The sequence below is a fragment of the Balaenoptera borealis genome (genome assembly GCF_965194805.1).
Source record: "Balaenoptera borealis genome assembly, chromosome: X".
Lineage (NCBI taxonomy): Eukaryota > Metazoa > Chordata > Mammalia > Artiodactyla > Balaenopteridae > Balaenoptera > Balaenoptera borealis.
Genome location: NC_138881.1, coordinates 128939860 through 128952286, shown reverse-complemented (window position 1 = coordinate 128952286; position 12427 = coordinate 128939860). Strand labels below are relative to the sequence as shown.

Genomic DNA, 12427 nt, shown 5'->3' with positions numbered 1-12427 from the left:
GATACAGAGATAGAAAAAAGAACCAAAAGGAAATTCTGGAGTTGAAAAGTACAATAACTGAAATAAATAATTCACTAGATGGGTTCAACAGATTTCAACTAGCAGAAGAAAGAATTAGAAAATTTGAAGACAGTTCAATAGAGAGTATGCAAGCTGAAAATGAGTCAAAAAGAATGAAGAAAAATGAACAGAGCCTCAGAGAAATGTGGGACACCATCAAGTGCACCGACACAGGTGTAATGAGAATACCAGAAGAGAGAAGAGAGTAGAAAAAATGTCCAAAAAAATATCAGAAAACTTCCTAAATTTATTGAAAAACAATAACCCACACATCCCAAGAAACTCAATGAACTAGCAGGATAAAGATAATGAGATTCGCAAACAGATGCATCATAGTAAAAATTCTGAAAATCAAAGAAATGATAAAAGTCAAAGAGAAAATCTTGAATGTAACAAGAAAAAAAATGACTCACTTAAAAGGGAACACCAATAAGATTAACAGTCAAGGACTTCCCTGGTGGTGCAGTGGTTAAGAATCCGCCTACCAATGCAGGGGACACGGGCTCAATCCCTGGTCCGGGAAGATCCCACATGCCGCGGAGCAACTTAGCTCATGTGCCACAACTACTGAGCCTGCACTCTAGAGACCGCGAGCCACAACTACTAAAGCCCACAAGCTCTAGGGCCCGCATGCCACAAGAGAAGCCAACGCAATGAGAAGCCCACACACCGCAACAAAGAGTAGCCCCCACTCGCCGCAACTAGAGAAAGCCCGTGCACAGCAATGAAGACCCAAAGCAGCCAAAAAATAATATAATTAATTAATTAATTAATTAATTAATTTTTAAAAAGATTAACAGTCAACTTCTCAAAAGAAACAATGCAGGGGAGGGGCAAGATAGGAGTAGGGGATTAAGAGGTACAAACTACTATGTATAAAATAAGTAAGCTACAAGGATCTATTATACAACACAGGGAATATAGCCAAAATCTTATGATAACTATAAATAGAATATAATCTTTAAAAATTGTGAATCACTGTGTTGTACACCTGGAACTTATATAATACTGTACATCAACTATACCTCAGTAAAATAAAGAATGAAAATGGTAAGAAAAGAAAATGCATTGGGATAACATATTCAAAATGATAAAGAAAAAAATGTAAACCAAGAATCCTATATTCAGCAAATCTATCTTTCAAAAAAGGAAAGGAGATAAAGACAAGATAAACAAACAAGAAATGACTGAATTTGTTGCAGACCTGCCTTACAAGAAATACTGAAGGAAGTTCTTCAAAATGAAAGTGACTGCAGATGGCAATTCAAACAAACACACACACACAGACACACACACAAAAACAGCACCAGTAAAGGTGTTTATGTAATTATAAAAGTGCATAAATGTATATTTTTCTCCTTTTTTTGAACTGATTTTTTTTTAATGTATAAAATAATATGTATATGGTGTACTGTTGGGCCTATAACATAAAATGTAATATACTTGCCAAAAGCAGTGCAAAAGAAGTGACTGGGAGTCAAGCTATATTGGGCTAAGGAAATGACTACAGATGGCAAAGCAATAATTATAACAAGGTATTGTTGGATTTGTAATATTAATGGACATAATAGGCATAATAGTAATATTAAAAGGGAGAAAAGGGAATGGAGCTCTATAGGAGTCATGTTTCTATATATTATATAGAATATATATATATGGAATAAGGTAGTATACATCTGAAGGTGATTCTGATAAATTAAGAAATATTTGGTAAACCCTAGAGCAACCACTAAAAAAAAAAAACCTCAAAAATATATTTTAAAAAATCATTTAAAAACTTCAAATGCTACATTATAAAATATTCACTTAATGCAAAAAAAAAGGTAATAAAGGAGAAAGAGGAATTAAAAAAAACCCCATAAGTTATATAAAAAGGAAAGAAATAAAATGGCAGATGTTGAAGAGTGGCCCCCGCTTGCCACAACTAGAGAAAGCCCTTGCATAGAAACAAAGACCCAACACAGCCAAAAATAAATAAATTAATTTAAAAAAAAAAAAAAGGAAACAAAAAATGGCAGATGTAAATCAACTATAACAATGATAACAATACTAACAGTCCAGGAAAAAAGCAGAGATTGTGAGATTGGATAAAATAACATGATAAACTGTATGCCGTCTACAGGAGACATACTTAATATTCCAATATACAAATTGATTGAAAGTAAAAATATGGAAATATATTATGCAAACAGCAACCACAAGAAAGCTGAAGTGGCTATACTAATATCAGACAAAATAGACTTCAAAACAAAAGAAAAGTTACTGGAGACAAAGAAGAACATTTCATAATGATAAAAGGGTCAATTCATTCTTATTACAAATACATATGCATTGAAAAACAGAAATCCAAAATATATGGGGCAAAAACTGATAGAATTGAAGTGAGAAATAGTTGTACAATAATAGTTGAAGACTTTATACTACACTTTAGGACAACTATACAGAAGATCAACAAGAAAACAGGAGACTTGGCCCACACTAAAAACCAATTAGACCTAATTCACATATATAGAACACTCCACCCAAAAACAGAATATACATTTTTCTCAAGTGCACATGGAGAGCATTCTCCAAAATAGACCATATACTATGCCATAAAGCAAACCTTAAGAATTTTAAAAAGATACAAATGATACAAAGAATGCTCTCTGACCACAAGAAATAAAATTACAAGTAAATAGCAGGAAAAATGTGGAAAACTCACAAATATATAGAAATTAAACAAAACACTCCTAAGTAACAAATGGGTCAAAGGAGATATCATAAAATAATTTGAGACAAATGAAAATGAAGATACCAATATCAAAACTTATAGGATGCAGATAAAGCAGTGCTCAAAGGGAAATTCATAACTGTAAATGCCTATATTTAGAGAAAAGGAAGATCTCAAATCGATAACCTAACTTTACACCTTAAGGAACTGGAAAAAGATGAACAAACTAAATCACACAGAAGGAATGAAATACTTAAGATTAGAGCAGAGATATATGAAATGGAGAGCAAATTAAAAAATAGAATAAACAAAACCAAAAGTTGGTTCTTTGAAAACAAAATTGACAAATCTTTAGCTAGATTGACCAAGAAGAAAAAGAAGACTCAAATCACTAGAATCATAAATGAAAGAAGGGACATTACTACTGACCTTACAAAATTTTAAAGGAATACATAGTATTCCTTTATAAGGAATACTATGAACAATTGTATGCCAACAAATTGGATAACTTAGATGAAATGGAGACATTTCTACCAAGATACAAACTACTGAAACTGACTCAAGAAGAAATAGACAATTTGAATAGAGCTATAACAAGTGAAGAAATTGAATTAGTAATCAAAACACTACCCACAGAGAAAAGCCCAGACCCAGATGGCTTCACTGCTAAATTCTAGCAGACATTTAAAGAAGAATTAATACCAGTTCTTCACAAACTCTTCCAAAAAGCAGAAAAGGAAAGAATGCTTCTCAGCTCATTTTATGAGGCCAATATTACCCTGATACTAAAACCAGAAGAGGACATTGCAATAAAAGAAAACTATAGACCAATAAATGTCATGCATATGAATGAAAATATCCTCAAAAATACTAGAAATCAAATCCAAAAACATATTTTTAAAATTATACACCATGATCAAGTAGGATTTATACCAGGAATGCAAGGTTAACTCAATATCCAAAAATCAATTAATGTAATACATTATACCAAATAGAATAAAAACAAATCACATGATCATCTCGAAGATGCAGAAAAACCATTTGACCACATCTTAAAGAATACACTAAAAAAATCGGGAATTCCCTGGCGGTCCAGTGGTTAGGACTCAGCGCTTTCACTTCCAGGGCCTGCGTTTGATCCCTGGTCGGGGAACTAAGATCCTGCAAAGCTGCATGGTGCGGCCAAAAAAAAAAAAAAAAAAGTTGAAAAATATAAAATCAATTATATTTTTATACACTTGCAATGAACAATCTGAAAATGAAATTAAGAAAACAATTCACTCACAATAGCATCAAAAATAATAAAATACTTAGGAATAACTTAGCTAAAGAAGTGTAAGACTTGTAAACTGAAAACTACAAAGCATTGTTGAAAGAAATTTTAAAAGACCTAAATATATGGAAAGATAGTCTATGTTCAAGGATTTGAAGACTTAATTTTGTTCAGATGGCAGTATTCCCCAAACTGATCTACAGATTTAATGAAATCTCAATCAATATCATAGCTGCCTTATATGCAGAAATTGACAAGCAGATCTTAAAATTCATATGAAATTGAAAGGGGCCCCAAGTAGCCAAAAACAATCTTGGAAAAAAAGAGCACAGTAGGAGGACTCATGCTTCCCGATTTCTAAACTTACTACAAAGCTACAACAGTCAAGACAATGTGATACTGGAAGAAGACTAGACATAGACCGATGGAATAAAATTAAGAGTCCAGAATTAAACCAGTCTATGGTCAACTGATTTTCAACAAGGATGCCAAAATCATTCAATGGGGAAAGAGGGACTTCCCTGGTGGTCCAGTTGTTAAGAATCCACCTTCCAATGCAGGGGATGCAGGTTCGACCCCTGGTCAGGGAACTAAGATCCCACATGCCGCGGGGCAACTAAGCCCACCCACCGCAACCACTGAGCACATGGGTCACAACTAGAGAGAAGCCTGCGCGCAGCAAGGAGGAGCCCGCAGGCCGCAACGAAGATCCCGAGTGCTGCAACTAAGACCCGACGCAGCCAAAAATAAGATAAATAAATATTTTTTTTTTAATGGGGAAAGAATAGTCTCTCCAACAAATGGTGCTCGAACAAGTAGATATCCACATGCAAAAGAAGGCAGCTGGACCCCTACCTCACGGCATATATAAAAATTATCATAAAATGAATCACAGACCTAAATGTATGAGCTAAAACTACAAAACTCTTAGAAGAATACATAGGAGTAAATCTTCATGAACTTGAATTTGGCAAAGTATTCTTAGACATGACACCAGAAGCACAAGCAACAAAAGAAAAAACAGACAATCTTTACTTCATCAAAATTTAAAACTTTGCACTTCAAAGGACACCCTTAAGAAAGTTCAAAAAGGACACACAGAATGGGAGGAAATATTTACAAGTCACATATCTGATAAGAGACTTGCACCTACAATATGTAAAGAACTCTTACAACTCAGTAATAAAAAGACAAATAATCCAGTTTTTAAATGGGCAAAGGGGGAATTCCCTGGTGATCCAGTGGTTAGAACTCTGAGCTCTCACTGCCAGGGGCCCAGGTTCAATCAATCCCTGGTTGGGGAACTAAGATCCCAAAAGCCACTCGGCGGCCAAAAAAAAAAAGGCAAAGGACCTGAGCCTACCTTTCTCCAAGGAGGATATGCAAATGGCCAATAAGAATGTGAAAATATGCACATTGTCATCAGTCATCAGGGAAATGCAAGTCAAAACCACAATGAGATACCACTTCATACCCACTAGGATGTTTGGAATCAAAAAGTCAGAAAATAACAAGTGTTGGAAAAGCTATGGAGAAATCAGAACCCTCATACACTGCTGGTAGGAATGTAAAATGGTGCAGCCACTGTGGAAAACAGTCTGGAATTTCTTCAAAGGATGTAACATATAGTTACCATAGGTCACAGGAATTCTACTCCTAGGTTTAAACCCAAAAGAGTTCGAAGTACGTGTTCAAACAAAAACTTGTACACAAATGTTCATAGCAGCATTATTCATAATAGCCAAAAGACGGAAACAACCCAAATGTCCATCAACAGATAAATGGATAAACAAAATGTGTTATGTCACCCAATGAAATAGTATTCAGTTATATAAAGGAATGAAGTGCTGATACATGTTACGATGTGGATGAACTCTAAAACATCATGGTAAGTGAAAGAAGCCAGTTACAAAAGTCTACATATTCTATGATTCCATTTATTTTTAATGACATCAGATTGGCAAGAATTAAGAAAGAATATCATATATGATGCTTGAAGTAATGCCAAAAAATGGTCTTTTCACATCTTGCTGACTAGAATTTAAATTGCTCAGTATGTTTGCAAAGTATAATGCCCATATATATAACATTTAAAATATTCATACTCTTTGACTTCCTGGTCTTTCTTATTAAGACTCTATTTCATAGAAATAATGTATGTGTGACTATACTTAAGAGAATATTGCAGCATTGTTATGGCAAAAGGAAAATAGTTGGAAATGGAGAGATGCCAATGATTCTTTATTAATTGCAAAAAGCAAGTGTCAGAGTAATGGTCCAGTTCGATCATATTTTTGTAAAATCAAACAGCAATAAATGTGTATATGTATATATATTTTCATAGAAATACACGTGGAAGAATATATAACAAACTGTTAATATCTTGGGGAGGTAGGGGGCAGATAATAATAGACTTTCCTTTTTTGTATATTTTTGTATTGTTTCGTTAGTTTTAATGAAGAGGTGTTACTTTTGCAATTTGAAAGATAGAGAAAAATTTTAATTAAGAAGAGGAATTAGAAAGGAAGGGAACGAGCTGTTTTCCCGGCCATTTCTGTGTGCGCTCCTCTTACAGACAGTGCGGTCCTGAGCGTCGCCTCTACGTGGAGGATTACAGTAGCCCTGTAGTCGGTGATGAGTCAGAGTGCGTGGTGCTGATGCTGCTGCCATTTCATCACCTCTGCGAGCGCAGCATCCGTCCCTCCTCTCTCCCTGCGCCTGGGCCTACCTCGCCTCAGGCTCCCAGGCCAACGATGCGCTCGTGGCCGATCTAGATCAGGACCGAGCCGCGCTCTCTGAGGCCTCGGCCGGGCGCCCCCATCTCGCCGCCCACGGCCCGGGCCGAGGAGACCTGCCGAGCCCCGGCCATGGAGGCCATCTGGCTGTACCAGTTCCGGCTCATTGTCATCGGGGATTCCACGGTGGGCAAGTCCTGTCTGATCCGCCGCTTCACCGAGGGCCGCTTTGCCCAGGTTTCGGACCCCACGGTGGGGGTGGATTTTTTCTCCCGTCTGGTGGAGATCGAGCCAGGAAAACGCATCAAGCTCCAGATCTGGGATACCGCGGGTCAAGAGAGGTTCAGGTGGGAGCGCAGCCCGGGCCCGCGAGCAGTGGGAGGGTCTTCGGGGCTTGCACCGTCCCTGGGGAAAGAGGACTTCCTGGCCCTGGTCGCCGCCCTTAGGGAAGATACCGAGGGTCTGAGAGTTTCTGCTCAAGCCCACCTTCAGGTAGCTGGGAGTTCAGTGCAGGGAAAGATGCACCCTGGCAGGGAAGGCCAGTCAATAATACATACTGCTGGCACCACAACTGCACCAACCTGCCCCTTGGTGGCTAATAAACGAGCTGGAGTTGATCACTGTAATTCATCAATTTCAGTCCCTATACTACATTTCGAAAATGTTCCCAGGTCATCCTAATGTAACTGACAGATATAGATAGATGATGTAGAGATAGAGATATAGATAGCTAGATATAGATATATAGATATAAACATAGATACTATATAGAACTATAGATATATATATGAAATAGACACTGATGATTGATGCCTTCTTGCAACCAGCAGACATTGAATGATCACCCACTATATGCCAGACACTGCACTGTTTCTGGGAAAACAGCCTGAGGAAACTCCTGCAAGGGGATGCCATGTAAACAAAACAGACACAGGCATTTCCCTCTTAGAATGTCTGTGCTAGCATACTGGGGGCAAAATAGACCAGCAATTACACAAAAGAGTGCCTTGTTCATATTTGTATGCCCACGGCCTACCAGAACGCTTAGCACATATTGAGTACTCAATGAACAGGTTTAATTTTCTCTTACAACCCTTTGGTGGCCCTTGTAGTATGTATCATTTGTAATTATACGTATGAACACAGATGAGGGAAGGCTAAGTGGAGAAGATGAGGCCTGATGAGTGTGATACCCAAGCAAAACAGGAAAAGCCCAGGGCAAGGAAGCAGCATGTGTGAAGACAGAAGTGAGGGAGAGCAGTGTACACAGAAAACTTTGAGCTACAGTCATGCCAAGCAGCAGGAACTAGATCAAGAGGGCTCAATAGCTCATGTTTAGGATCGTTTCTTCATTTAGCTATCGAACACTAATCAAGCGTAGAAGATGCTGCTTAGGTGGTTGAAGAGGGGTGGGGAGAAAAAATTTCAAATATCCTTGTTCAGGTTCACTTTGAACTTGTGATTGCATTTCTCATATTATAATTGAAGAAAGGTATCTTTTATGCTTATTGGAATTTCTTTCTGTATGAACAGCCTTTTCCTATCCACTGATTATTATTTATTGGGTGATAGTGATTTCTAACAGCTCTTTATATATTAAGAACATTAATCCTTTTCTGTCATGGATATTGTAAACTATTTTCCCAGTTTTTCATTTGTCTTTTAACTTTTAAGAAAATTTTTTGATGTATGGGAGGTTTTAATTTTTATGTAGCCTTGTGTTGTATTTATAAAGAAAGGGCTTTGCTACTTTCTAAATAGTCACAAACCATTAATGTAATCATGTATTTTAGAGTTTTGATTACAGCTTGCCTATTGATTTCTTGAACCAAGCTGTTCATGAATCACAATCTTTGTTCATGTTGAATTTTCTGGTACACCTACCATTCTCCATGAATCTTCAACCATAAGGGAATTAGAAATGCTTTCAGTCCTTACGGCCGATTTGCCTGGTTCTGGAGACAAACTCAATTTGTAAGGTTTGTTCTTACCATCATCTAGCTTGGACTTTAATTCCCCGGACATTGTTTATTCTGTTACCACTGGGCCATTTGCCCTAAGCCTTAAGCTATTGAGTCCCTCGTTGTTGATCTTCATCCAAGGAGACAGAAAAACTAAAAATAAACATAGATCAAAAAGCACAGTAGTCTAAAGCAAGTGATTGTACAAGCAAGAAGTTCTACAATGTCTAATATGCTCTGAGAAAAGTACCATAATGCGTATTGAAAATGAAGCTCCTCAAACCAAGGAGCGAAAATGCACGAGGTTTCTTCTGCTTAAGAAGCACAGAAAATGTATAATAGGTTTTAGAAACATTCTAAAGCATTCTACAATGCTTTAAATAAATCATAGCATTTTAAGGGGAAGCTTTGGCTATTTGGGCAGTTTTTCCCAGCCTGTGGCTCCCAAGCCAGCCTCTTCGAAATGTGTCAGGAAGTGGGGCCAGCAGACACTTGGCTCAAGGCCTTTGCAGACCATCCCTCTTTTTCCTATTCCCACATGGCCTGGAAAATAAAAAACAAAATTATGTTCCTCCTCACAGAAGAGACTGAGGACCCCTGTTAGATTAAAATAAAAATATAATAATAGACAAACGTGGTAATGATAAATGGGAAAAAATGGAGTATATTGTAATATACCTATATACTTATAAGCATTTTCTGTCAACTATCGTAAATTCATTCTTATTTTTTAGAAAATCCTTTTCCAACTACTATAATTTGTAATGAGTTCTCCAGGTCACAGAATACTTTAACATCCATTATTTCATTTGCCTCATGATAACCTGTTACTTAGGTATCCCACTGAACAGAAGAGGAAGTCTCATTCAGCTATTCAGATGTGGGCATGGAGAGTTAACTGTGGCTCTTGCCTAAATCGAGGGAAAATGCCTGTATGTCCATGAGCATTCGTTTCTAGAAGATTCCATCTCAAAGTTTTGCTCAATTGAGAATTCATATATCATTACTATTATGGAATGACATTTGTATTCCTTTGTTAAAAAAAGAAAACAATTTTCACCAAAGGACTATGTCACTAACCAGAGACAACAGAATACACTGAGTTCATTGAAGTGCAGGAGTTTGGGCATGGCCTTCATTCTTTACTTCTTTCTTGTGTTGTAGATCCATCACGCGTGCCTACTACAGGAACTCAGTAGGTGGTCTGCTCTTATTTGACATTACCAACCGCAGGTCCTTCCAGAATGTCCATGAGTGGTTAGAAGAGACCAAAGTACACGTTCAGCCCTACCAAATTGTATTTGTTCTCGTGGGTCACAAGTGTGACCTGGATACACAGAGGCAAGTGACCCGCCACGAGGCAGAGAAACTGGCCGCCGCGTACGGCATGAGGTACATGGAAACGTCAGCCCGAGATGCCATTAATGTGGAGAAAGCCTTCACAGACCTGACAAGAGACATATACGAGCTGGTTAAAAGGGGGGATATTACCATCCAGGAGGGCTGGGAAGGGGTGAAGAGTGGATTTGTACCAAACGTGGTTCACTCTTCAGAAGAGGTTGTCAAATCAGAGAGAAGGTGTTTGTGCTAGTCAGCCCTTTTATCTCCAAAACATGCTCTCCCACCTGAACTTAAAAGTGACCAAAATGAACAGAATCATCGTGCGACTGAAGAGAACTCAACCTCCATATTGGATACCAAGTGAGCCTGCTCCCCAAGGGGCCCTTGGACAGGTGATGGGCGGGTGGGTGGGTGGGGGAGCCTGGGTGCTGGAACTGGCACTGTTTTGTGGCCCATGCTGGGCAGTGGCCGCTCTGTGTGCCCTTTGTGGACCGCATGTCAAGGAACTGAGGTCTGGGGAGCTAGGCCCCAGAAAAGTACACCCACAGTCAGGACAACTATTTCTTGGTATTTCAGCTCATTCATAGGTCACGATCATAAAGAAATATGTAAAGGGGAGAAAAGTATCACATTGGGAACAATTAGCCAACCTAAAAAAGAGTATGAGATCAGCTTAATCAGTGAGAATATCCTGCACTAAACATATGTGCTGGGTTTGGTTAAAAGGTACCAATTAGCTTCTAAACAACTCATGTGTAAAATGAGGGGTGTGGACCAGCCTTTTGCTAAGACCCTTTCAAGGCCTGGTGTTCTAGTGAAAACGGTGTGAATGTGGAAAAGGGAGGCTCTTTACACACTGTTATTGTCACACTTGAAAAAATGTACAGCCTTGTGAAAGAATAACCAGCTGTGTGTAAGAAATTGTCCCACGCAAATTACCGTGTAAGTAGAAGAGAGAAACACTGTAACTCCCATGCCCTCCTTCCCCTCGGACCACGCCTGGGGTTTCACTGCATTGGCGACTGCAATCTGAAGGTAAACACCTGCTCGACAGGAGGTGCGGTAAGCCTTACAGACACGTTACAGTTCATTGGCTTACCTATTTGATCATCGTAGCAAGCCGTTAGGGTTTCTTCCCCAGTTTACGAAAAAATTAACTGAGGGGCAGGAGAGTCACTTGACCCCTGGTTCTTGTTTCACCGCATCATCCTGCTGTCAGATGAATAAACTGTTATTAATTTGTTTACTTTGGAAGCGATATGACTGTAAATAAATATTCTCTACATGTTAGGATATGTTTCCTTATTGATTACAACTCAGCTATAATCCTGAGGGAACCCGGGCATGAGTCAAAGGTAAAGCCCATTCAGGTATTATTGACAAGAGGATTTTACACAAGTGAATAACTGCACAGTGAAAACACGTTGGAACTGTTCGGGCTATAGATGTTCTTATCACTGAAACACAGTGGATATATTATTGAAAGGAACCAAATACGGCAATGGGGAGTGGGATGGGGTTAAAATACTCACCTCACAATGACCTTGGCCACTTGTTTGCCTTATGCCCACCCTGGGTTCCTGTCTACCCTAGAAAGTCAGCTCTCAATTCTCAGGTGAACAGGCAGCTAACTGCGTCAGAAACTTGGAATGGTTGGCTTGAGGTTCCATTATCTTCTTGAAGAGACGTGATGCTTTAAATGATTTTTTTGAATTGTAGCCAGTTCAGCTAGGCAAAAGCCATACTTTTCACAGTAAGAAAATAATTCTGATTAGAGTCAGCTTTCTCATATCCATTGTGATAGGAAAGCCTGAGGATGGTAAATTGCTTTGAAATACGGTACTGAACTTCAGGATGGATGTAACCAAATCTGAAATTTGGGGGATTTACTTCAGCCGGAATAAAGAAGTCAGATCATGAAAATTATGGAAACAAACCACCTCGGACCTACGTGCAGCATCAACCCCAAGTGACCCAGTCATCGTCTCTTCCTTCGTTTAGCATGACCTGGCTTGGGTGGAGTAATTAAGTTGCCAGCTTTGTGGTTGTAGAAGACAAACAAAAGATAGTAAATTGGGTTAACACAAAGTTTCATCAACTACTATACTTAACTATGTTTAGAAGATTCTGAAAGCAAGATTATCCAGTGGATAGATGAGAGTTGACTGGATTCTGTCAGTTCAAAAAAAAGGATAGAAACAAAACTCTCTACCGTTTTCTTGACTTAAATACATCATATGTATACTTTTCCCATTCCTTGCATTTCTTAGGCAGGTTTAAAAATTCTCAGCATAGATCCAGCAGAAGTGGCTGAGCTTAATTGCTTAAACAAGTTCTAGAACTT

At 38.4% G+C, this 12427-nt stretch overlaps 1 protein-coding gene across 1 annotated transcript; it reads left to right on the top strand.

Annotated features, from left to right (window-relative positions):
* Window positions 1-3587: 3587 nt before the first annotated feature.
* On the top strand, window positions 3588-11373 carry RAB39B (RAB39B, member RAS oncogene family). Its single transcript, XM_082376441.1, has 2 exons — window positions 3588-7128; window positions 9907-11373. Exons 1-2 carry the CDS (start codon window positions 6914-6916, stop codon window positions 10331-10333), a joined length of 642 nt encoding a protein of 213 aa, XP_082232567.1. The 5' UTR covers window positions 3588-6913; the 3' UTR covers window positions 10334-11373.
* Window positions 11374-12427: the final 1054 nt, after the last annotated feature.

Bases quoted from the DNA above. Each gene is read 5' to 3' on its own strand.
- RAB39B (XM_082376441.1), top strand. From the start codon at position 6,914: ATGGAGGCCATCTGGCTGTACCAGTTCCGGCTCATTGTCATCGGGGAT. The intron at 7,129-9,906 runs GTGGGAGCGCAG...CTTGTGTTGTAG, and splicing joins GCGGGTCAAGAGAGGTTCAG to ATCCATCACGCGTGCCTACT.